The sequence below is a fragment of the Poecilia mexicana genome, unplaced genomic scaffold (assembly GCF_051168715.1).
Source record: "Poecilia mexicana isolate PSO_F unplaced genomic scaffold, ASM5116871v1 scaffold_15, whole genome shotgun sequence".
In the NCBI taxonomy this organism is placed as follows: Eukaryota; Metazoa; Chordata; class Actinopteri; order Cyprinodontiformes; family Poeciliidae; genus Poecilia; species Poecilia mexicana.
In genome coordinates this window covers 16,450,613-16,477,507 of record NW_028263384.1, presented here as the reverse complement: position 1 = coordinate 16,477,507, position 26,895 = coordinate 16,450,613, and the positions used below count along the sequence as shown (strand labels likewise).

Genomic DNA, 26,895 nt, shown 5'->3' with positions numbered 1-26,895 from the left:
TCAACTTGTAGGATGGAAGGTTATGTATTTGTCAGGCTTTCGTTCGTTTCTGAGTATTTGCTTGTTTTCCACTTTTTCTAACTCATACTTGGAGTCTGGTAGAAGTTGCCAACTTCAGCCGCAGCCACTTTCAGAGTTCAGTTGAGGAGTTTGGATCTGTGGTTGGAAGCCATTCCACTTTTCCACCACCGCTGCTGCCCCTCTCCACCTTTTCCCCCACAAGCCCGAGGCTGCACCTCCTCCTCCCGACAGGCGAAACGAGATATTCCGGTGCCTGGATGACGGAGAAAAGTTTTTCCAGGCCTACCCGATGGCTGGCTCATTTCACCATCCTGCCTGGAGCGAGATGACAAATGGAGGTGGGCACCCCCACTTCAGCAATGGAGGCCAAGGTGGGGGATCCCAAAGCACCATGCGCTACATGCTGAAGAAACAGCAGCGCCACAGACGCAGGTCCTCCTCTCCTATGGGCAGGGTCATTCTCATCAATGCACCTGTGGATGGTGAGCTCTAAACTTGGTAACTGATTACTATAGCATTATTTGTGGGGCTGGAAGCCTATGGATTAGTCATGTCTGATTTAGAATAGTTGAAGTCAGAGTAACTCAGTACTAAAGATGACAGAGTTGAAGTTACTCATCAAATGCATTAGAATTAAGAAGTCCCATAATTTGTGTTCTAGAATTAGAATCAGATAAAGACATGCTTTGATTAAAAAAATAATAATTGGGACAATCTTGTAATTCTTCTGTTAAATTTAGCCTAAAATACAATCCGCTTCAAAGAAAGTGCAGCGCCGTTTTTTTCACGTCTTAGAAAGAAAACAAATGGGTTTGAAATTGAACATCTAAATCGAGATTAACAGGCAGAAGGTTTAAAGAAAACCAAAAAATTGTATCATCTAAGAAAAAGCCTGATCGATGCATATCTAATAAATGTACAGCCTTTTTTTTTTTTTTACTCTTTAAGAATAAAAACGGTTTTGGTAAATACATCAATTTAAAATATCCACAGTCACATATAAGTTTTAAGCATCAACAATGAATAGATAGTTGCTGCACTTTTTTTATTTTTTTTTTTTAAAAAAGAGGTTGTCAAATAATAGTTAGTGCTTACAGTTTTACCTATTATATTCTTATTTCTGGTACATATAGATTACATTTTACTTGCTTTCCCAAACTTTTATGACTGTAAATGATAGGAAATATGTTTTCTTACTTCTCAGTCACACAAAACAATGAAATAACGGGGCATAGTGGTCATGAACCATTATTTAGACAGGAAAACATACTTGTGTTATTGAATTTTTCTGGGAAAAGTGATTAATTTTTAAATAAAAGTTGTTTTTATTGTTTGTTAGTAACATTCAGTGCCACAGTTAGGCTAATTTTCCCTTTTCTTACAACTGACACAGAAATCAGGTTTCAGATCCCAGTTTTTCACTGTTCAGCTGAGATCGATTCCAAGATGCACCGTACTGTCCTGCTACGCCAAGATCTCATTATACTCTTTATCTTATTTTTAACTTTACCTGTGTAGGGTTTTAACAATAGTTGGCGGTCTGACTGTGAAAACTCACATACGTCAGATTCGTGCTGACGTTGTTTGCAGGAGGAGACGACAGTGAAGATATTCATACAGTGACAGTCAATAAGAGCCCAGACGGGCGTCTTGGCTTTAGTGTCCGTGGGGGATCCGAACATGGCCTCGGTATATTTGTCAGTAAGGTGGAGGATGACAGCACAGCAGGTATGGATTTAATGTGTCTGTTTTTCTTTTTTTGTTTTTTTTTCTTCCTTTGTATTTACATCAAGTTGAGGTGTTTTGTTTACATGTGACATTTACTCTTGTTTATCATGCTGAGTTTTATACGTGTCTGCAGCACAGGCTGGGCTCACCGTGGGGGATAAGCTGATGGAGGTGAACGGAGTCAGCCTGGAGAGCATCACCATGAGCAGCGCTGTGAAGGTCCTGACAGGAAACAACAGGCTGAGGATGGTGGTGAGGCGTGTAGGAAAGATCCCCGGCATCCGCTACTCCAAGGAGAAGACCACATGGTTAGACCACCGAGCTACACTACACCGTAACACGAAGGCTTGTCGTTAAATACCATATTTGCGAGTTTATTTTTGTAATGCGCTCTTTCAAAAGCGTCCGTATGCTGTACTTTGATTTTTTTATTTATTTTTTATTTTTTTGTCACCTGAAAACCACAGACTTCTGTATATTTACTGGGATTTTGAATAAAGCAGTAGGAAGTAGCGCAGGCCTGTTAGCTGGTGGGGAAAAAAGAACTTTGTCAAACAAAAATCTGAAAAGTACACCTTACTTGTGTATTCTCCCCTCTATATTATAATACTTACTGAAAACAAATGGCTTCAGAAGCCTCCTAATTTGTACAGAGAGAGCGTCTGTGACTGATTCAATCTCAGTTTAAATACATCTGTTCTGTGAACGCCTCAAAAATCTGGAGAAGCTGAAGAGATCTACAGCTTATGGGAGAATTTCTTTACAGGACTATTAGTGCCTATTACAAATCTGACCTTCACAGAAGCGTAGAGTGACGTTTTTTGACGTAAGAAAGACATAAAAAAGCTCACTTCAATGTTAACTCATAGCAATGCAGACGCAGCAAACAGAGCGAACAAGGTGCTCCGTTCAGATGAGACCAAGCTGGATGTTTCACCAAAAATATTATGCAGTTGCAGATCCTACCATGTAGATTTTTACTTTGCAAAACTTTACAAAAAAATGTTACATGTTCTTCAGTTATGCTCTACTTTCTGTTTGTCTTAATGCGCTAAATGAGAAAAAAGTTCAAGATGTATGAATAGTTTTGTGAGTCCCTTCAGCCGTCTCCCTTGGTAATAGCACGTTTGAGCTTTTGTGTGGGTCTTTTATGTGAAGCTTATCACTTGTCTGGAGCTTACACTGGTTATCTCTCTTTTGGGATACACTGTATCTGGGTTTCATGTGGCAGCAGTGGATGGATTACTGCTGTGACCTTTATGGCTTTTTGATTAACTGATACTGACGGACGTGAGTTTGGTGCATCGAGAGCAAAGCGGTGCACGTCTTTTGCGTATGTGTGCGTAGGGTGGATCTAATCCACAGAAGGATGGTGGTGGAGGAGAACGGTCGCACGCCGTCAGAGGCCAGCTCAGACGGCGCTCTCCGCCGGATCGTCCACCTCTTCACCACATCAGACGACTACTGTCTGGGCTTCAACATCAGAGGCGGCAAAGAGTTTGGACTTGGCATTTATGTCTCAAAGTATGAACTTCAAAAACCAAAAATTAATCATATCTTTACAGCTGGACGTAATTCGCTGACATATTCTGAATTGCTGGATTATTTTTTAGATTGCTTTTGGTATTGCATCAAACCAACCATGACCCACTTGCAAAAAAAAAAAAAAAACGCACACAACTGTCTCAATTTACACTTAATTAATAATTTATCCTCAGTGTAAGTGCTACAGTTTGCTTATTCGTATATTTCTTAGCTTTTACATTTATGCGTTCTTTCTCCAGATTGGACCCAGGTGGGCTTGCAGAACAGCACGGCATCAAAATGGGAGATCAAATCCTTGCAGCAAATGGGGTGAGCTTTGAGGACATCACCCACAGCAATGCAGTGGAGGTCCTGAAGAGCCACACTCACGTCATGTTGACCATCAGGGTGAGACAAAAGCGTCCACATTATTATATTCATGTTGACACTTCAGAACTGCTTTTCCCTCGCTCTCTGACACCAAGACAGACTAAATTGTTTCTGTTTTAGACTTCTTAGTGTTGCCAAAGTTATAACTGCTAACTAAACAACAAAGTAATGACTCAGTGAATAAATATATTGAAAATATTAAAGCAACATCTCAACACAGCTGTCAGGAAGTCCGCGTGTCCAAACGCAGCAGCTGTTTCAACCCTAAAATATCCAGAAACGTTGTTAAAGTGTGATTTTAGTTTTTTTTTTTTTTTTTTACCACCACATTCCTACAGTATGTGCTATTTTATATAAATAATTCTTGTTAAAAAGTAACAGCTGACTGAGCCTTTGAGTGTTTGAGTGCAAACACGTGCTAAATATTAGCAGTAAAACGCAGTCGCCTCTCGTTGAGCCTCCTCAGCAGAGCAGACGGCTGGCCCGCAGCCTTATGGTTCCCCATAAGTGTCTGGTTTTGTGTGTGCCCGTGTGTAAGGCCACACCACTTAACCTGTCATTTTTGGATGACGGAATCATGTGCATGTGTCGCGCAGCGCGCGCCGACATGCATATGCGCGTCCTCTTAGCTCATTTTACTGCCCTGATCTCAGGTTGCATGTGTGAAAAACATCCAGGGACGACTTTCATTATTCAGAGGCCGCCTGGGATCAGGTTATAATCAACAGAAAACCTAATTTTATGGCTTCCTATTATCTTTTATTGGAGCTGTAGATCAGAGGCAGGCATAGGAGAGGATTAAGTTTAAATATTAAACTGTTTCACACCTGGGCATGGAGGGCTCATATGGAGATACGCCGTGACTGTTTTGACTTTTCCCTGTGCATTGTGGAGACAAAACAGGTGATTTTTCAAACAGAAACGGACATTTTGATACAAAAAAAATAAAAATACTGAAAAAAATTAAAACAACTACATCTTGGCTAATCCAAAAACTTTGGGTTTCTAGTGTGTGTCATCAAGAACAGTACACTTCAGAGGCACTGAGATTTCTAACAATTTTTGCTTATTTATGTAAAATATCTTTCACAGGAAGTTGGGAGATACCCTGCATACAAGGAGATGGTGGCAGAGTATGGCTGGCTTGATAAATGTGAGTGGATTTTCCAAGATGAGTCTTTTTTTAAAGTTCGAAAGGTACTTTTATTCTGACAAATGAGCCTCATTGGGACACATATTCTAATTTACTGAGTATGACTCTAGGTTGTTTTTGGGAAAAAAAATACTGACTTCAATGTTTATGTCCAGAGTGTGGCCTGGCCTGAACAATATCATGAATATTTGATAAGATACTTCATTTTTTTTTTTTTCCCACGTTTGTTTGTGAAGCGCCCTCTTGGATTCTGCTGCCTTGCAAAATTAATCATTCACCTTGAATTATTATTTTTTTTTTACGTGAAAGATCAATTGATGAGAACAAACAACTGAGATACTCCAACCTTCAATGCGCTAATCTGGGATCCTTGTAATTATGGATTGTTTTCCACAGTAGCCAACGGCGGCCCCGCACTGTTCTCTCAGGGTTCAGACTCCAACTCCTCTGTGTCCTCGCTGTCCTCCAGCACGCCTGTCAGCTCCCTCAGCGGTCTCTCTCAGGTCCTTTTCCCTCCGGTTTTTCGCTCAGAGATGGTGGACGTGGCCATCTGCACAGAGGATTGGTCCCGACGTCAACGCGGCGCAGAGCGGACAACAGACACCGCCATACAGACTGACCCCCCAGCCTCGGACTTCATGGACCACTCTCCTCCTAACAGGATGGACCCTGACCGGCTGGTCGGCACAGAAACCAGTCGGACCGTAGGGGAAACTATGCTCCTGAAGGACACGGTCATACGTGGGAAAGGCGAGGGTCCGAGGGACATGGGAGGGGCCAAAGAGTTGGGACGGGGCCGAGTGAGGACACCGTCGGCCGGGGAGAGGGACGCTGAAAAACAGTCGCCTAAAACAGAAGCCCTGATGGCCCTGAGCAAACCACGAAAGCCAATCCGACGTTCACAGAGCCACATCACCGTGTCAGGTGAGACCAGCACACTTCCAGAGGAAAACTGGACTTTTAGATCTTTATGGGGTTCTCCAGAGTTTTTGGTGAATATTTAACAATCCACTGAAACTAAACACACAATACACGAGAGCATGGAAATGTTTCAGCTTTTTTCTACAGTTTGACAGATTGTCTTACTGGCAACAGCTTGGGGAGCAATGGGAAGATGCACAGAGAAAAAGAACAAGATACAAACAAGTGAATAATTTTTCATATGCAGGACAGTGAGCTGACTTATGGGCCACAGCACTACTGAAAATTAACACAACAATAACTTAAAGTTATTCTCTGAAATATGTCTTAATTGTAATGGTAGAACCAGCCTGTTTAGACTGATGACACATCTGATCAGGTGAAATCCAGGTTCTATGACTGATGATTAAGATCCCCTCCAACATCTTGAGTCCCGCTTTCATTTCAGGAGCAAAGTGTGATTAATGTGACTGATTTACGCTCCAGGCAGAATTTGTCCAGGAGCCCGTAGGTTATCCAGGCTCAAATTAATCACTGGCCGCTGTACTCGCTCTCTGCACCTTTGAACAAGAACAACGCTATGGCGAAATGCCCATACAAGCTTTGCAGGCTTATTTGAGTTATTAGCCTATCCCTTTTAATTCATCCAACCCACCTGTCCCTCCAGGAGCTGCTGGATGCTGGAAGAAACGAGATGCTTGTTATGCACCAAGGAACATTTTATGGAATAATAAATTCAAGTTGGTGTTGCTGCAATTTATCAGTACAACTGTGTTCCTGATCACAGAGGCAGATTTACCGCACTGAACAGAGAAGCTGACTGCAATAAACATAAACGTAATGAATCTGCACAAAGGCTAGTAAAAATATTCACAATACAGCAAGCAGAATACCTTAAAGTTGGAGTTAATACCTATAAATGAGATGAGAGCCATTGTTGCAGAATGGAACAGATCAGCTCTTATATAAGTGATTTTACTTAAAAAACAAAAACACTTTTATCCCTCTTTCACATCTAGAGAAGAAGAAAAAAGGGCAACAGAAGCAGAAAGACTCAGCAGACGGTAAAACAAACCTGCAGCGCTCCAAAACCTTCGTCAACCTTTTCTTCAAGAAAGACCATAAAGACAAGAGTCGCTCGAGGTCTCCGTCTCATCATCCTAACGGTGAGCATGATGTCACAGCCTCATTCATTCGTCTCAGGTTTTCATTGTGGGAAAAAGAGCAACATTTTCAAGGACAGTTTTCAATTTTTTTCTTAATCTTGAGAACTAAACATGTGATAAAGTAAGAGTTTTGAGCCAATTATAGGTACATGACAAGTTGCTCTAGCTTTTTTCCCCCTGAGTCTTTGAATGACACTGCTTGATTTTTAATGCTGTCTGCAGATGTTCACATTTTGCTTGATACACTATTGTTGCGTTTTTTTTTTTTTTTTTTTTTTTTTGTTAGCCCGATTAAGTAACCAATAAGATTTCAGCTCAGCATGTGTATCTTTACTGGGGCAAATCAGTAAATTTGAATATTATTAGAAAAGTAATTTATTTCAGTAACTCAACTCATTGAAACACACAGAGATTAATTACACACAGGCACGTCTTTAAGCCTGCATATCTGTTAATTTTGATCATTTTCTGCTCACAGCTTATGAAAACACATATAATTTCTTAGAGATTATAACATTACACCAGGCCAATAAAACACTTAGAGAAATGTAAGGTTAATGTAAAATATATTCAATAACTACTTAAAGTTTGTTGTTTTCAGAAGTTACATTTAAGAGGTGAGATGGGCCTCATTGGGGAAGACGTTCCAATTTACTGGGATGCATCTGTGTAAATGGCAGCAGGGTGGTGTTTTGTGAATTGGTGATCTTTGATGTGTGGCACCTTATTTCCTACTTGGGACAAAATAAAAAAAAAAAAACCTTGACCATTAAACTCCATCCCTAGAAAAAGAGCGAAGTCGTCCATTCCAGCTCTTTACTTCCCCGAGGGAATCCCGCGCCGGCAGCCCGCTGCCCCATCATGAGACGCTGCAGCATGTGGAAGACATGTCAAAGAAATTGCTCGGTCCAGACGAGGTTGCCGCAGTGATGAGACATTGTCGGCGGGTGAGCTGCTCGGCTAGAATTACCCATTAACAACCTCTTTTGTGTGTTTTTGGCTCTTAGAGATTTACCTGTAACATCAGCTGTTCCCTTTGTGAGCTGGAGTGTGTGGTGTTAGTCCCTGTGTCTGAGGTTGTTCTTCAGCGACAGACGTGTCTGGCAGCAGCTGGAACAAAAGATGGATTTGGCCTGTTGAATTACCGTCGAATAAGCATCTGTGACAGTGACATACCTCTTAACAAACCGATAAAAGACCCAAAACTACGCGGTGTGGACTGTAAGGGCACTCCTGGATGAGATGAAGAAAATAAAACAAAACAGCAACCACAACTTGGTTGTGTTTTTTCTTTGCTTACTTGGCCCATTGTTGCTGTAAAAAATTTTGAGACAAAATCTACCTAAATTTGCTGAGTGTCTCCTACAATATGTTTTAAATCTTTGTCATTTTCTGGAATCTTTTTGAGTTAAATCAATTATTGTCCTTTGCTTTTTTTCCCCTTTTTTGTTCTCTTTCTTGCAGTTTTTGTCTGACAATGTGATTGAGGATTTGGTGCGCCCCCTGCTGGCAATCTTGGATCGGCCAGAGAAGCTGCTTTTGCTCAGAGAAATAAGGTAAGCTGCCACCCTCTCTCATCCCCGGTGCATCAGACTCTGTGCAAAAACAATATTGGCTGACAGGCTGTGATACTGTCTTCTGCAGAATGCTGATACCCACGACTGAGTTGGGTCGTTTTGACAGCCTGGTGATGCCGTTTGAGCTGGAAGCGTATGACATCCTCAAGAGTCGCTCTAGTAAGCAAGAATGATCTAAAAACCTCTCAGTTTTATTGCAGTCACTTCCTAAATATAGTGTGCTGCTTTTGCAGGTGAAAGAAAACTCTCAATGTAGAAAACTTCTATGATATAGCTAGGAAATATGAATAATTCTTTGCTTATTTATTCCAGTACGCTCGCCGGCTCTTCGGTCGCCTCGCAGTGGAACTCCTCGGCGTCACCTCATCACCCCAATCCCAGGTGTGTGAGCTATTTCACTCTTGTCCTCTTTGTTTGTAGTCTTTCTCTTTCTGACTTTTGACTGATAATCTTTCATTCTTCATGAATATGGCACATACTTTAAAGACATGTTTTTTTCTTTCTCCAGATTATTTCATATTTATTGTATAAAACTGGAAAAAGCTACATGAAAAGGTCATATTTCGCTAAATATGAATGGTGTTTTACAATCAAACAGAAAACAACTGTGCATACAGTTATGCTCCTACTGGACCTCATCTATCAAAAAAAATGGTGTTGATTCAACTTCATTTTGCATTTCTAAAACAGATACATCTACAAATCAAACTGTGCAAATTAGTCTTTAGTGGAAAAAAAAAGAGTGATTGTATTCCTTGTATCTGGCTGATTGAAAGGAAACTTGGCTCCAGCATGAGAGTTATGAGTAAAAGACGAGTAAACATGAAAACACAAAATGTGACGTTTGTAATCGATGTAAACCAATTGAATAATCTACGCATAAGTAGATCAATGCATTTTTTCTGAAACAATGGAAGGACATAGTTTTCTCAATATTGACCCTAGTGGTAGCAAATACACCTGAAACAGGTGAGGGTCAAAAATATAATTCTGATGCACTCCCAAAGTGAGACAGACTGGGTAGTAGCCATTCTTGATGAACATATTTCCTTTTTGTGGCAAATATCTAAAACTTTTATGCATACTTCAAAGTTTTTAGGAGAAACGGAGCAGACGGAGAACCGTTTTTCCTGTGATTCTGCTTTCCCAGACTACAGAGGTGGATTTCACCTCCAGCCAGTTCACGACACACACCAGGAGCGTCAGCTGATCGAGGACTTTGAGAGACTCCGTCTGGCCAGCCAACAAACAGGTCACCTGCCACCCTCCCGTGCCTTCACCCCTCTGCTGGATGTGCCCGTCGATAACTATGCGTCTTCCGCCGCACGCTCACGCACCCCGAGCCCCAGTCATAGTTTCCTCCTCTCTGGGTCTCCTCACAACACCCAGCCCGGACGTCAACCTCACCGCTCCCCGAACAGGAGAGAGAACGGGACGCCGAGGTACGACCAGGCGTCCTTGCTGTCTGTGTCAGACCGTGGAGACGCTGCTCCTGAGCGTGGGAGATCACCTGTGCGGAGCAGCCATGGCAGAGGGAGGAGGGAGGGGAGTCCTGACAGCATATACGGCAGGCAGAGCAGGCAGGACGGCTACACTGAGGTCAGTGTGCGGGTTCCCTCACAGCGGAGAGAGAGAACCCCTCTAGCTGATGTGTTTGATCCCCAGAGAGAGAGAAGCCCCTCCTCGGGCCGAGGGAGTGGCCCGCAGGTAAACGGACACTTTCAAAATGGTCAAAAAAGAAGAGGAACTCTACCAGCTGAGGAGTATGAAATCACCACACTGACCATCTCCAAGGCCAAGCAATCGCTAGGTAAGAACACCTTATAATAGATTCATGTGAAGACAATTGCAGTGCCGGTATCTGAAGAAGACATTTAACTTGGATAAGCTTGGTTCATGTGGCTGGGAAGAAGAAGGCAAAACTTAAAAGCAATTATGGTGAGAAAAGGCCTCATGGTTACCTGATAAGAAAAAAAAACCTCTTTAAGAAGATGAAGAAACAGTATTACTGAAGCAAAAAAGTGCAAAAGAACCACAGAAGCACAATGACAACCGAAAGTGATGAAGAAATAAGTCAACAAGGGAGCACAGAAAAGATGAAACCTACAAAATCAGAAATAAAACACACAAACAAACAAAAGGAGAATGACTCTAAAAGAGCTGCTGGTTATTTTTGCCTTTTGTCTTGTGCTCATGTGGTTCACATTGTCTTTTTGGGTACAAAAAGTTACTGTCTGCCGTGCGACGTTTTATATCCAAAGTATAACTTTCTATAATCTACTCGTAGTCTGCTGCGCGTAGATGTGATTATGTAACTCTAATAAATAAAATGTTTCTCCAGGAGGTCACTCAGAGTTGGATCTGATCAGGAGTTTTAATCGGTCATGATCAAGAAGAGAATTTAATGGGTGCAATGTGAAATATTCCTAAAGGAAAACTGCAAATAAATTGAATTTAACACCATAGCATTCAAATATTTATCTCAAGGGTTCATCAAAGATATTGAAAAAAATTAAGCTGTTTTGCGACAGAAATAAAGAAAGCTGGGACACAGCTATGGAAATGAATCTGGTGTTTTAAATCTTATCTGGTCCCGTCCATTGATGGACGGTTGCGTGTCAGAGCCAAAGGTCACATTCACCAATTTACAAAAAGTCTGCTATTACCCTACTTTTAAAAAAAATTAATTTATGTGTGTATTTCTACAGGCATTAGCATCTCTGGGGGTATTGAGTCTAAGATCCAGCCTGTAATAAAGATTGAGAAAATATTTCCAGGAGGAGCTGCATCTACAAATGAGGCTCTGAAGGTGGGCATCTACCAGCATATTATTTTACCAATATTTTATTTTAATTGTATTCCTTGCTCTGACTTCAAAAGCTAGATTTTCATCCCTCTTGACGCAGACCCGAAGAAACATTTGCAAAGTAGTTAACATATTTTCCACCTTCTCACCAGATATTACACAGATATTAACCCCATTTTTAACACGTCAGTCGTCCATCATGACTCAAGCGTGTTATCAGATCTCTGCTCTGTGGCTTCGAGCTGAAGGAGGTATTAGCTGATGTTAAAAGTGTGCAGTGAGGAGAAGATGAGTGGAGAGCCATCTCAGGTAGCGCATCGTCTCTATTATTAATGAGGAACATGGTTGCTGCTCTGCTAATGTATTGGTAATATATTGCCTGCACAGTTGCTTAATAGTGGCTGATGATCTTGGTCAGACTCCCTTTAACCACCTGATACACCAAGTCTTTCACTAAAGGTCACTTAGCATGCACGTGAAGAAACTAAACATGAGAGAGTTGGAGCATGGGAAGGCGTTTCCTATAACAAAAACTATAAAGGAATGTTTATAGTGCTGCCTCTTTATATGAGAGCATGAACGTGAATCCATAGCAAGAGCGAAACCTTTCCATTCTTGAAATGTCTGCTGTGCTAAAAGCTGGAAGTGGCTGTAAACCTTAATTTAAATATGACTGCTTATAAGAAATATAGTTTAAATTTTATTCACCAAAACAGTCAACCAGCTTAATATGGATTTAAAGAAGCCCAAAGTATGCCAAAAACTTTTGCGTAATATTATTCACAAGCTTGTTAACCAACAGAATGTTCCAGTGACTGCCATCCCCCTTTTTTTTATTAGCCATCACTAAAAACAGACAGCTTGTTGGCTACTTGGTCCTGACAGAGATAAAAGTCTCCATGCTCCATATTATCTGTTTTTTCCACCTCACACCTCACAGCTTGGCAAGTCAACTAGTTCTATTATTAGCCACATGGTTCAATCCTGCCTCCTTCCTCTCTGGAAAAGGAAGTAACACTTGTGTAGTACAGGGTTAGCACGTGTAATGTTGCTTCGTGTGATTGAGCCAGCACACACTACATTTCCAAAAGTAATCATTCAGCCATATAAATCAACACATTTAGGTATTTCAATTAGTCCTGTGACCAGTTGATATGTACGCAGACCAATGGGTCACTTTCAGGAGCTCAGTAAAGTCTAGCAGGGCGCCTAAATATAATCCCAACTCCTAACTAAATGTTCCACAGACAACTGTTATATAAAATGGGAATGACAGCAACATGCACAGACATCCAAACCTTCACATTAGGTCCAAAAGAATGTGTGGAAATGTTAACGGAAAGGCTTTCCATGGCCGAACAGCTGCATCCTAATCTTACATCAGCTGTGCTGCAAAAAACGCGTTTCTTCAAAACGAACTAACTTTTTTTCACAACCATCATAGGATATCTGTTTAGATTTTTACATCACATGAGAAAAAAAAAGTTTTGTGTTTAGGTTTGATACATTTCCGGACATTCTTTTTATTTTTGAAAATTACTTAAAAAAAAAAAAAAAAAAAACACACACACACACACACACACACACAAGCAGAATATTCCTTACAGTATTAGTGTCATTTTGTGTGGACATGTGATGCATATGTTACATAGAAGTGTCTTTGGAAAAACAGTGAAAGCTTTTTTTCTTTTCATTAAAAACATTGCTCAACTCTAACAGCTTTTAAGAGCCACAGTGGAGAATCTAAAGAGCCATTTCAGGGAAAACATGCAGCATTTTTGGCAAGCTATGGTATGTGTTGTCCTCTGTCTGTTAAAAGAGGAGATCTCATCCAGCTCTAAAGAGGATGGGGAAGATTAAAATGTGATCAGTGTAATTCAGATAAAAAAAAATAGTTTGAAAAAAAACTGGAGAAAGGATTTTTAAGCTCTATTGGTTAAATTTAGCTAAATCTTTTCATGGAGAGCTAGTGAACATCACAGACTGTGGTTTGTGGCAGGGATCAAATTAGGGCAGGACAGATGTAATAGCTTACATAAACCTTAGATACATATACAGAGTTGATGCGATTAGATAGGCTTCTAATAAATCGAAAAGGGAAAGAGAAAACAGAACTGATTGCTCGTAACAATAGCCTTTGTCCTCGTGTGCTTTTGTGTAACGCCGTCGCTAGCCTTCGCCGAGGCAGTGGGCGCGAGGCAGGTGCATCCTCAGCAAACACCGTTGACATCAGAGGAAGTTCCTCTGCTCAGGGCTCAGAAGATTTGCAGCCGTCTCCTCACATCCTGCAGAAAACTACAAATGCTCTCTAATCGTGTTTTCATGTGCAGGTGTTTGGGGATTGTTGTTTTCTTTCACTGACCTTGTGCTGAAGGGGAAACTTTAAAATATACATTCAGTCATGGTGTGAACATTTCGACATAAAGAGAGTCCCTAGAGTTTCTTTGCCATTAATTATTTTGTCTGAAGTTTTTTTTTTTTTTTTTTTTTTTTTTGGGAGAATACAGACTTCTATAGAGTTAGGAGAAAAAAAATCAAAAGAGACTTCTTTAAACGCTCTTAAAATATCATGGTTGTGCATTTACAGGCAGGGTACGAGCTGATGTCCGTCGACGGCGAGAGTCTGCAGGGAGTGACTCATCAGCACGCTGTGGACGTCATCCGCCGTGCCTTCAGCAACAAGGCCAAAGACCCGATGGTTTTCGTGGTCAAGGTCCCGAAGGTCCCCCTGCTCCCCCCGGAGCTGTGAGACCTGCTGAGTAAGACGCTGCGCGCCTCGCCAGCAGACTGCTGCCGAAGCATAAAAGACAGCGAAACCTGCAACTCCTGACGGAAACAAAGTGAATCGAGCAGATTGTAGTAAAGTTTGTTAGAAACCCTTTTTTTTGCCACATCGACATGTGAGACGAAGTCCAACATGTGTGACTTTTGTAACATTTTACTAAATGCATTCGCTATAGATGTTTTTTTTTTTTTTTATAAAGTATGGTTTATGATGAGATTATTTGATTCACGCTGATGCTCTTGGTTGACTGTGCCACTGTTCCAACAGGCCTATCCGTGACCTCAGCACTGTCTGGCACTTTACTCTCCTCAGCACAGCAGCAAAAAAAAAAAAAAAAAACGCCAGACGGAGATTATCCCGGCTTGTGTTATGAGACTTATAGATTCATATCCAGATTAAAGTCCTGTATTATGTCAAAACTGAGAGTTTGATTTTAGTGGATATCTGGGACAATTAAAAATGTTCTACTCTGTATTTTTATGCATTTTTTTTTTCCTGTTTTGGCAGAAATTTTTGTGCTCTGAAGCAATCCGCCACTTTAGAGGCTTAATTACAGCTCGCTTTGGTCAAAGCTTATGCAGGCATGTAAAGAAGAAGGAAATCACATCGCAGGGGGAAAGCAGGACTTGGTGGTATGGTTTAAATCACAGCAAGGGAGCTCAGATAAGAGCAGGAAGATGAGCTGTGCATAGTGCCTTATTTCAGTGGAAGAGCAGCAGTGGGAGGAAAACACACTGATAAAGTATTACTCATAAGCGGTTCTGAGGTGAAGGCTTTATGACCGCAGATGTGGTAGAAATGTAAGGATGTAACTCGCGTGTCAATGTTTTTGAGTTGCTACAAAATACAGAAGTAGTTTTTAAAACTACATTTTCAATATTTCTCTGACCTTAAACCATAGATTTTTTTTTAAACACGTCCTTTACAGAATTAAAGAAATAAAGCACCACTTTGGGTACTGTAAGATATGTGATGTTTGAACTACTAACACTGATACCTATTAAGACTGCACAGGAAGTCTGTAATATTAGATCATATTTCTCAACAACATATAGTTGTTGTTTTTTTGTGCCAACACAAAATAACATTTAAGAGGGTTGGAAAAACCTCAAGCACAACTATACGGCAGACTTTAAGGCATATTTAGGACGCTTTATGCGTTTTGTTTGTTTTCCAGGTAACAAAAACAATTACTCCAGTCATTTTTACGGTGTGACCACTTGCTCTTTAATTAAAAACACTGTAATTTGTACATGTATTGTACACATAAAAATATACACAAACAGCTACATACTTTATGAATTAATGACAACACACAGAAAGTAGAAATACAAAAAGAATGCTCTCAAAAGGATGAAAAATGCAAAAAGAAAAAGAAAAAGGTAAAAACAACAAAAAAACCAAACTCCAAAAAACAAAGAGAAATGTTACGTTGCTTTGGTCTAGTCACAGTGGCTACATTGGAAATAGATATTTTGTCTAAATAAAAGACGTTGACACTCTGTTATACTGCTTGGTGTTTTACATATTTACACAGAAGATAGTCATGTTACTTTGAAGCCGAGATATGAGAAAACGTCTAAGCATGTGAGTCAGAAGCATCCTGTGCTTGTTGCTGTGCAGATGTGCTGATTAACAGTCTACGTCTAGTTACAGTGAATGTGGCAGAACTGAGCTACTTCCCATAGGAATGTATACGCAGTGCTTAATGCTCTAGACTATTTCATGATCCCCAATGAAAGTGGCGATAACGTGCAACGTACGGAAATATGACTAAAATAAAACGTTCTAGGCTTGCAATCACAAGTCCATCTTTCAAAATAACAACAATCTCATTTGTCTTCTAAGCAAATGGCGTGACAAAACGCAAAAGGGAGGTCGTGACTAGTATGACACTGGAAATCAACTTAAAGACAGCTCAGAGTAGTGAGGGAAAAAAGGCAAAGATGAGCAGGAACGCATAAAAAGGAAACTCCCTTCGGTTTCATGCCCTGCTTTTCAGCAAGCTCGCTCATCAGAATGCAAGATTTTTCAACACAGATTATATAATGTAAACATTAACTTGTCATGCATTACAGTATTAGGTGCACGCGTTTCTCTCTGCAGATGCTTCCGTTTGCAACTCATTCATCAACTGGAACATTGGCATATGATCGACATCAATCCACACCAGTATTACAGCAAAATATACCCAGGTGCTACATATATATAAAAAATATACAACTTTTCCTCCATTATATAAGATTCCCATGTATCAATACTATATTATTCCTTAATATAGACTCTTTGCAAAATAAAAGTTCTCAGCAGCCCTATATCTCTATGCTCAGTGTCACACACAGCCCTGCATTTACTGTGAGAATGTTTCCGCGCTCCATGAAAAAGCCTGCTGGCTTTGAACGCTGCAGGAGCAAGCACCTCTGCAAACCCTCACTTCACCTGAGCCAGCTTCTTCCGAAAGGGCCTGCAAACAAAGACCCGCAAACAAAGACCTGCGAATGCGCCGCTTCCATCTTCTTTAGCATTCAGTGAAAATAATTAAGCCAAGTATCAGGAACACAAATGACTTTTAAACATGGTTTTTTTGGGGGGGCTTCACTAGTACTGATATCTAGGAAACTAAAACAGTGCTGAAGTTTACATACACTCATCATGAGCATGAAAGTTTTACTGTGTCACTGATTCATTGAAAACATTATTTTTGGTGTGGTGGGATGATTTTTATGATAATCGCTTCCATAAATCTTACAAAAACAAGATATGTTTTTGTAAGATAAGTTTAAATGCTACACTGGTTGATCCATTCCAAAATCAGTTCTGATTTAAGTTCAGGATCAATGTCCTTCTGGGTCAAACCTTGGAAATTCAATTCACGCCTTTTGTGATTGTGGTCAAACAGCTCAGCCTTTGTCTCATCTTATAAAACGTTCCTCAAGGTGAGCAAATAATGGAATGTTTTCAAAATGTAAAAAAGCCAAAAGATAATGTTTTGTCCACAATGTAATTAGTTATTACCTTATTGGAAAATGTAAGAACTGTGTAAATAAAATTCACACAGTTCACAGAATTTTCATTTCTTGAGATTTGGTGCATTCCAATAAGAGAGCTAAATGCATTTCACAGTAATTAATTTAATATTCCTTTATACATTAATATATAAATCTATACAGCTAAGCAAATTATATTCTACATAAATATTTTTCTGTAGATAATCCTCAAATAGAATCTCATGACCTTCATTCGGTAAGAGTGCTGCAGATTGTGCTTTCTTGAAAAATGAATGTGACTATTATGCCAACTTATACACCCATCTGGTGAGTAAAAAAATATTCATAAGAAATACAGCCCTATTATAATATTATGCATATTATTAATATATATTTAAAATAATTTCCTAAAATGTTAGAACAATAACCTATGTTATTCACCAGCTGTTACATTAATGGCTTGATTACATTTAGAAGCGAAAAAAATGTCTTGTGTCATTGGCAGCTGTTAAGTTATCGATCACTATTATAATTATTGGTCACTACAATCCCCGAAAACACAACAAAACTGGTTTAGGAATAATAAAACGTAGGGAAACAATACAACCCAGAACACAACTCTACTGAAAGTGTATATACGAGGCTTTAAAAGCTGATAAGTGAGGAAACAATCCAAATTAAATAAATTATAATTATATTGACAGTAATCATATCTCCAACCAGAATTATGCAAAAAGCCTGTTGGTCATTACAAAACAAAAACAAAACAAAACAAAAAAAAAAACAGGAGTGAAGTGGAGCTCACTAAGGGACATTTATCTAAATATTAGTAAGGAAGTATATACATATTTGAATGTCTATGTATAACTTTGAACCTGTGCAGATTAAACAAAACATTAATTTAAATTTGCAGAACCAATTATTATATTTTCTTCCTAAGGCATTGTTTTTTGCTTAAACTATTTAATCCTGAAAAAGAGAACGGTTTAAACGAAGAATCATTAAAAGAACTAAGTTAGCGTGACATTCACACCGATAATGAGTGTGTGTAAACTCTTGACCTGCACTGTGGGAGTCGCAGAGAAAAGAAAGAAATCCAAAACAGAAACTACAGGCATGTAGTAAATCTTTGATGCCGCACAAGATTGCAATCCTGCACTTTTGATACTGGTTTGGATTTGGTTTCACCATGGTGCTAATAGCTGAGATAGATAAAAATAGCTAACAATGAAGCAGAAAGTTGGAACTGGGAGAAAAACAAAGAAAAAAAAAGAGAAATCTTTATAAACCCCGCTGATATCTGCCATACTTCACCTCTTCCCCCGAGCTAAATACGGGCTCGCTGCATTGTCTGAACCAGTTTTATGAGGCACAGTATGACTAAAAAACATGAGTTCAAAGTGAAAAACTAGCTTTTATTGGATCCTGGAGTCTTGGTGGGAAGCAACAGAGTGAGATGTCCACAAGTAAATAAACTGTGAGCTCAAACATCAAAGTCGAGCTTAGTTGGTATCACTTTTCAGAATAATCCCATACAAAAAGAGAACTGGAAATCTTGGGTAAAAATCATGCCAACGTTTCTCTCGGTGAGCTGAGCAGAGTTGAGTTATTATGTTGCTTCTCTCTGAAAACTCTGATCACCACACATGTGCTGTAATAACACAAACTGCAGCCAAAATGCCTAAATTACAACAACATGTCTTCTAACTTATTTACAGGTTGGTGGTAAATGAGGAATCTAAACTGTCAATGCTGTGAAGATTTTTTTTATTTTTTTCTGCGGCGCCGTCGTTTAGATTGGTCACTGCTAACTGAGCTGCTGTGTTGACGCCTGAATATACTGTACATGCTGGTGGCCAGGTGTTTTATATTGCAAGCAGCCAAGAAGCTTAAGTGCATGATCATGATATTTTTTTGTAGGGAATATTTAATATATATATATATTGTTTTTGCTTTAGGTTCCTGTTTAATTTAAATACCCTGATTTGAAGATATTCTGAGAATGACAGGCTCCTCAATGCTTTTGGTCTCAGAAAGAATGCAGTCTTTGTGCTGGCTTTGTAGAGGTAAAAACCTAATAGAAACACTGCAGGAGATGCCAGGAGATGAATTAGTGAGGCGCATCTGTGTTAACACGGACTAACAAATGCACCTTTGGGAGATGTTCCCTTTTTAACAGTGTTCAGAGCTCGGTCTGCGCTCCATGTAACACCACATTGAAGCTAGTACAGCATTTGGTCCACAGTTCAGTGTTTGGTTTGCATCTTCAGGAACTTTAGTGAGTTTTCTTCATGTTGTGTGTGTGTGCACATTTCACTGGATTCCATGCGTGTGCGTGGGGGTGTGTGTCTAGATCTCAGTGGCAGTGATTTCCTCAAAGTGGATGTCGTTGCTGCCGCTGCGGACCTCGTAGTCCTCCATGTCCCTGTTCTCCAGCTCCAGACTCAGCTCCCTCATCACGCGCTCCAGATCACGGTTGCGGCGATACATCTGGATGTAGTTCTGCTGCAGCTGCTTTTGGTAGCGGATTACCTGGGTGTAAATAAAATATGTGAGGAAGCAACGAACAATGTAAAACAAAGAAAAGAAACAGATTTTCATTTAAATTAAGTTTTTTTTTTTTTTTTTTACTTTCTCTTTCTCCTCGTGCCAGACCCTCCTCTCTTCCTCAAAACGTGACCGCTGCTCCTCGCCAGTTCTTCTCTCATACATGAGCTCGGCTTTCAGTCGATCCACCTGGAAAAAAAAAAAATTATCTATTTTGTGTTTCAGTGGTGAAACGTGTGGTTGGTGCACAGGCATAGATTTACAAAACAAACAGAAAATAGTTTATTTAGGCTTTGCTTTGTCAGCAAAAGCATTGAGGCTGAGGAGTGTTGTAATGTCACGTGTAAATTAAAATGTGTATGTATAACTGAATTATTAGGGATTGATACAGGCTTAGCATTGTTCATTTATTAGTTGGTTTTTTAATGATTGACTTTATAGTTGGTGTTTAGGTATTAATCTTCCAAAAATGCATAACTATGAAATGATATTTACAAATTTCCTGTCAACTTTAAACATTTTTAAACATCTAACTCAAAAACACAGCGGGTGGCTCGACCCGCATGAGCACCGGGTTTAACAAGTTTTCTGCGGGAAACCCTGTGATGTTTTTGTTTATGTTTTTTTTTTTTTTAAGAATTTGACCCATTTGCTTTAAAAATAAACTGAATTGTATCCAAAAGGCAGTTTGCTAAAATATTCATTAAAATTCCACCTTTTTTACATCTAAAAAAAGTACCTGCTGTCTGAGTCCCATTAGCGTTTCTGCATTCTGCCTCTGAGCCTTGGCTTCGTCGCTCTCTCCGCCCCACACCAGGTAACCGTCCTCTCCATCACGGTACATGCAGGGGCTGGGGCCTCCCCTTCCCATCACAACTCTTCCCTGTTGAAACGACAGGCTCACGCCGAGCCCCTTCTTGGGCGCGTTCCCGCTGTGATTGGACAGCGTGTCGCGGATCCGACCCGATTCGTCCTCGAGACGGCTGACCTTCTCACGCAGCAGCTCGGCTTCGCTCTTGCGTCTTTGGAGTTCGTTCTCGCAGACCTCCAGCTCCAGGGATCTCGTCCGCAGGGCCGTCTGGGCCTCCTGGGTTCGGCCCTGGCTCGCTTGCAGCTCGGAGCGAGCTTCCCTGAGCTGGGCCTTGAGCACCACAATGTCGCCCGCTTTCTGGCTGAGCTCAGACTGGATTTCTTTCAGCTGCTGCTTCAGGAGCGAGATCTCTCCCGACTTCTGACAAACCTGATGAACAGCAACAAAAGCCTTATACCAACAAAAAAAGAGACATACAGCAAAGGTTTCCTAGTGAACTCAGAGTCACTGCGATTCAGAATCTGACCTTTCCAAAGTCACATTCTGACTCACCTCCCACTTTGTCTCCTCCAGACGGGGCCCCAGCTGCGTCTGCTCCCTCTGGATGGTGGCACACTTTCTTTCTAGTGTTTCTCTGTCCTGCAGCAGGGATGAGAAATCCTCCTGCAGCTTCTTTTTCTCCTGCTGCAGCTGGAATACCTGGGAACGAGCAGACACGCAGGTTGGATACGAGGGTCAAATTTTCACATGACGTTTATAATCCCTGAGACAAAAAGACAACGTAGTCAGGTTACTTAAGGCTGACATTTTTTTCAAAGAGCATATTTTGTAGACTATTGAAGTTTAGAAAACACATTTCAGTTGCAGAACTTCAAAATGTACAATCCCCCGCGGCTCTGAAGTCGTTAGAGATCATCGGTGAGCAAACAGAATCCTAATAAAATACATTCAGGTTTGTGGTTGTAATGTGACAAAACGTGAAAAGTCTAAAAGGGGCATGAGTAGCTTTGCAAAGCGCTGCATAAGACGTGAAATGTTTCTGTGTCTCACTTACCTGTAACTGCAGCACCTGCTGTGCTCTCTGAGCTTTCTGAGACGTCTGTTTCATCTTGACAGCACAGCTCTGCCTCAACTCCTCCATCTCTCTCTCACACCGTCGCTGCTTCTCTTCATACACCTTCCAACGCAAAAAGGCACGAGTGAGACGGTTTTCTGAACCGGCGTCGACATAAAAGGCTTTATTTGACATTTTAAACGAGTTTTGTTCGTGCGACGGGGATGGCGGCGCCCCACCTGGCAGATGGCCGCCTCGTTCTCATCCAGGTTTTCCCGGAGCTGTTGGAGCTCCAGGTCTCGCTCCCTCAGCTTCTCCTCCAGCTCCTTCACCACCACTTCGTATCCCTCCACAGGCGGCGGCGAGTGCCCACAGGACCCGCTGTCGGAGAGGGGCTGCCCGCGCCCGCTCAGCGACCCCGAGCCTGTGCTTTTGCTGAAGGAGGATCGTCCGCTGTCCGAATTGCTGTGACCGTGGCCACCGCTTCCCCCTGAAGTGTTGCGAACCAGAGCCGACACCGGCTCCACCGAGCCCCCGGAACCAGACCCCGAGCTGGATCCCTCGCTGGGGGCCAAACTGTAGCCCGTGCTGCTGTGGGTGGGGAGGCTGGAGAGGGAGTTCCTCCCCGAGTCGGACATGGAGCAGGACTGGCTGCTGCGAGCGTTACGGCCTCCGCACGAGTTGGTTTTCCCCTCGGAGATGGAGCTGCAAACGTTGCCGTTTGTGCTGCTCGTGCCATTGGGGGCGGCGAGGGGCAACAGGAGGTTCAGGCTGGCCTGGCTCTCGGACAGACCGCTGCCTCCTGGCCGCGGAGACAGGTACTGCACCGAGTGACGGTTCTTGGGGACGACAGGTTTGAAAGCCGTGGGACGAATCAAGACTTTCTCCATGTTCTGAAAGGGAAGAAAATAAAACAATTGATCATTTCTGACTTACAAAAAACTAATCTGCACTACTTTACTTATGCATTACTTATTTTGCAAAAACAAAAATTAACCCCATCTATTCCTGTTTTGCTACTGAAGAACGATTACATATTACATTACAGATAATCTAGATGAAATAAATAGCACTACACAACACAAACATAAAAGCTGTAGCAATAATGTGATATGGAAAATTTTAATGAGTATACTTTTATAGGCACTGCTGTATATTCTGACCTGGCACCGCCGTCAGAATAGCCTGCCTACAGACTTCACTATACTGACATTCTTATCGAACGTAAATAAATAGATGGAGTAAGAAGAGAGGACATTTGATTAAAGGTCAAAGAAGTAAGAGAGTGAAGGTCCAGTAGAGATGACACAGAAAGCTTCTTCTGTTCTGTAAGCATTTTTTAATGATGTTCCTTAAGGTTCATTAGATACGTCGATAGACGTAAGTGATTTCTGACACCGATCGTAAAGCGTCTGCAAGGTGAGTCAACTGATCCATCTGAGCTGGTCTGGCTCAACGGATCGATGGAAATGAGCTAATTAAATAACTTCAGACTTTCTTATGAATAGAATCTAAAGATAGGCGAAATCAGACTGAAAAAAAAAAAAACATTAAGTGTCCGATCACGTAATCCCGAGCTGTAACTGAGCTGTAACGTTGTCCTTTAAAAGGACAGAGGTCTCAGTGCTTACAGCACAGAGAGGGATTTAGTGTCGTGCTGATAGTCAAATAAAGATTTCCGGTTCAGTAATCGGTCACTTTGCATATAATCACTTTGCTTCAAATGCGTCTGGACAAAAATAAAACCATCTTAACATCACACTGCGGTGTTCCACTTAGTAACAGTCTAAGATGTTCTGACATGCGGTAGATCAAAACTGTCATAACCAAAAACAAATACTGAAATAAATGTGTCAACAGAATATTTTAAGTGAATGGAAAAAAAAAATCAAGAAATGACAGTTTTCCACTTAAAGAAAAGAATGATTTTCAATTAACCTTTTCAGTTATCTTCTTGTTTATGTATGTGTTAGACTGTAAATATGATATTTCTTTAAAAATATATTTACTTATTGTACTTATTCTTGATTTCTCTATGTTAAACTCGGACATAGGCACGGGGTAATAATGACAATACTCTAATTGATCAAGAAATTCCTGGCTCCGTAGTAAAACATAACCTGATAACCAGCCATTATGATTATAGCAGTGCTGTTTCTACAACGGTTCTGTAAAAAAAAGAAAAAAAAAAAAAGGATTTTTAATATAATCTGAAATACTTTAGGTCTGGTTGGTGTTTATCACTCTGAAAATGGTGTAAATTTATATTCCATGAGTTTGGACTCCACCTTTTCACAGTGGGACAGTGTGTATGGATGGAGGAAATTTAAGACCATTATTGGCCCCTCTTTATAAGTTATTGACCATCAAAGATATCCTCTGGCATTATGTTTCATATTCTGCAAAGTCTGAAAAATGATGGTATAAATAGCAGGTCTCCAAGAACATTGTCTGTCAGCAGTCTAATAAAGATCAAGTGGAAACACCAGAAATCTGCAGATAAGTCAAAAGTGGAGTATTTTTTAGATGAAAAGAGCAAAGAAAAGAAAAAAACAACAACTTATTTTTGAAGCACAGTGCAGTATTATATTTTTAAGGCTGGTTACTAAATACATTAAGCAACACATATTTCATTCAGTTTAATTTGTTAAAATTTCCTTTCAACAGATTTAAAAACAAATAAAAACTAAACAGTTTGACCTTTGTTGAATCCAAATATCTCATCATCTCCTCACCTTCTCCAGCTGTCCAGACACGGGGACGAGTTTGGGAGGAGGCCCGCCGATGTTGCCGTTCACAGTCCCGTTGTCCTTTTGGTCCTCCGGGTCGCTGCAGGGACTGGCGACGGTCAGCACCAGGTTGTCGTTCCAGTCTCCGACAACCGCCTCTTCGCTTACGTATCCAAAGTTTGCATTGGTTCCACCTCCGGCTGCTCCAGCAGCCATTCCACCCCCACCTGCACAGGCAGAGTTTCCAGGTCGTGGATGCTTTTTGGTGGGCAGTGGCGGAGGGAGAACCTGGGCTTGAGGCTGTGTGTGGTTGCTGTTGACCAGCAGCTGCTCCAGGGAGCTCCCGCTGCGGAGGCTTTTGTCCTGCAGCCGGAAGCAGCTGGTGGCCGGCGTGGAGCGACGTGGTTTGTTGGCGAATTCGCTGCCAGCCCTGCAGTGCCTCTCTTGATACGTCCTGCCTGATATGAGACTGCTGACTGAACCCATGGCTGCGTCGGCGCTGCAGGCCCCACAAGGACCGGAGCAGGGGTCCGAGGGGGAGTGGCGTGACAGTGGCCGGCACTGGTGGAGGTCAAGACCTGGATTGGGATGGTCACTCACAGGGAGTGCCTGGACCAGAGCCATGGCAGCCTGACCGCATCAGACAAACAGCACACTGACAGGAGAGAAGAAACAAAGATATTACAGTCACGTGCTTTAAGTAGAAGAAAACTAACCCTGAGACATGGTTTGCAACAGGACTGTATTCGCGTAAATAGGTCATCTTAAGCCTTTATTTAGAATATTTTCTGTTTCAATGGCATCAAAGCCAGTATGTGGGTCCTTATATTACTAAAGGAGTTAGAATTTGGCCCAGATGAGTCACAACCTTTTTCTGATCATTCCTGCAAAACAGCCGACAAAAAACATTACAACCGATCGAGTCATAAACGGAAAAAATTGTGAGTTTGGAGCCAGAAAAATATGAGGAGGAATGAAATCCACACTGAATGGCAAGATCCCAAGGGATGGAGTGAACTGTCAGCATCTTACTGATAAATTGAGAACTTTTCCATTGATTTTCATTTAGATATTAATCGAATTGACAAACCTGCAAGAATTTGTATGCATGGGCACTAAAATGGCAAGATAAACAATGTTTGTGTCCAAGAAAGTTCCGGAAAGAACTACTTTTAATTTGGATGAACATTCCTAGAACGAGTTAGAGTAAAAAAACCTGGGATTTTATTTCTAAATTGTTTAAACAGCAATCCTTTAATTCACAACCTCTATATCAGGGGTGTCAAACTCAATTTCACCGAGGGCCACTTCAGCATATTGGCCACCCTCAACGGGTCACATTGACGGTACAAATCAGGAGTGCATCCCTGCTAAAACACCCCAGACAAAAGGTTGACTTCCCTCATTCAGGTCTGTAGAGGCTTATAATGAGTCAATGGTCCAGGTGTGTTAGAGAAGGAATCCATCTAAAGTTGCAGATGGTAGCTCTGGAAAACTAGACTTGGGCACCCCTAGCATAAATGTATGAAAATACAATGTTAAAAATAAATTGAAGTTTTAAATATTGCATTTGAGTTTCCATGGCCTATAAAATGCTCGGGGGCCACATGTGGCCGGCGGGCCTTGAGTTTGACACATGTGCATTACGCCATAGAACTGCCAATTGGTAATTGAAGTAAAGTAGCTTCGATTTCAAAGGAGCCTACATTGAAGTCGATTGGCAAATGAACCATCACAAAAGAGGAAGGCTCTTGTTGTCTCACTGCACCCCAAGAGGTGCATAACCAACAAAAACCATTTCTGTCTGGTTTTGAACCAGAGACCTTTTGCGTGTGATGCAAATGCCATAACCACTACACTACAGGAACTGAACTTCGTTGCTTTGTTTCAGTTTGAGGTTCCAAAGTTGATGATGTGAGATGCAACATGAAAATGTCAACTGAAGTTTGCACTCAGATGCCTGGATTCAGAGTACAGACCATGACACCACAGAACCCTTGTTGGCCTTTAGTAAACACCTGTGATGAATAGAACATGCAAAATCTGTTTCTGTCTGGTTTTGAACCAGAGACCTTTTGCATGTGAAGCGAGTGTGATAACCACTACACTACAGAAACTCATGCTCTTTGCAGTGTTCCTGGTAGATGATCCACATTTTGTCAGAGACTAACGTCAACGATGGGCATGGAACAATGTCAAATACTTACAGATCCTCTCAGAGAGCACAGAAACTTGAACAAACTGTCAGACTTATACTTGTGCCTAATTTCACATTACAGTCCATAAACTAAGCCTGGGATCAAAAAATTGTATTGAAGATGTCATTAGCAGAGAGAAATGGTTCTACAGAGACTTGGCTAAATGGCTATAAAATAAAATCAATACTTACAAATAAAAAATGGTTCAAAAATAAAATTAACACATTAAAATAAAAAATATCTGTGAAATACAATCAACACTTCAAAATAAATAATGGTTCAAAAATACAATCAACACTTCAAAATACAAAATCTCTGGAAAATAAAATATTATGTATGTTGTTTTGAAAAACAGAATATAAGCACTTTTATCAAATCTTCATTGTTTTAGGATCATGTAAGTTCGTCTTAAATCCATGGAGACTCAACAGTTTGTAAGGTAGGTGAGTTAGCTCAGCGGGTTAGAGCACCGTGCTGGTAATGCTGAGGTCATCGGTT

General features: G+C 41.0%; 2 protein-coding genes across 3 annotated transcripts in view; one reads left to right on the top strand and one right to left on the bottom strand.

The window, feature by feature from the left end:
• Positions 1 to 14,967, top strand: pdzd7a (PDZ domain containing 7a). The gene is given in 16 exon segments (XM_014987538.2): positions 1 to 503; positions 1,612 to 1,749; positions 1,883 to 2,057; positions 3,097 to 3,273; positions 3,534 to 3,681; positions 4,756 to 4,816; positions 5,213 to 5,740; positions 6,757 to 6,903; positions 7,690 to 7,850; positions 8,368 to 8,459; positions 8,548 to 8,639; positions 8,793 to 8,861; positions 9,631 to 10,290; positions 11,189 to 11,289; positions 13,874 to 14,021; positions 14,024 to 14,967. Coding segments are annotated over 16 exon segments (2,916 nt in total). The 5' UTR covers positions 1 to 310; the 3' UTR covers positions 14,050 to 14,967.
• A 306-nt stretch (positions 14,968 to 15,273) lies between these two features.
• lzts2a (leucine zipper, putative tumor suppressor 2a) overlaps positions 15,274 to 26,895 on the bottom strand; it is a 46,151-nt gene continuing 34,529 nt past the window's right edge. For both annotated transcript variants that reach the window (XM_014987539.2, XM_014987541.2), the window contains 7 exons: positions 24,206 to 24,854; positions 21,710 to 22,363; positions 21,471 to 21,593; positions 20,969 to 21,115; positions 20,345 to 20,845; positions 19,690 to 19,794; positions 15,274 to 19,590 (listed from right to left, as the gene is read on the bottom strand). In XM_014987539.2, the coding sequence (XP_014843025.2) occupies positions 19,408 to 19,590; positions 19,690 to 19,794; positions 20,345 to 20,845; positions 20,969 to 21,115; positions 21,471 to 21,593; positions 21,710 to 22,363; positions 24,206 to 24,823 (2,331 nt within the window). In that variant the 5' untranslated portion in view covers positions 24,824 to 24,854 and the 3' untranslated portion in view covers positions 15,274 to 19,407. The remainder of the gene's footprint in view (positions 19,591 to 19,689; positions 19,795 to 20,344; positions 20,846 to 20,968; positions 21,116 to 21,470; positions 21,594 to 21,709; positions 22,364 to 24,205; positions 24,855 to 26,895) is intronic.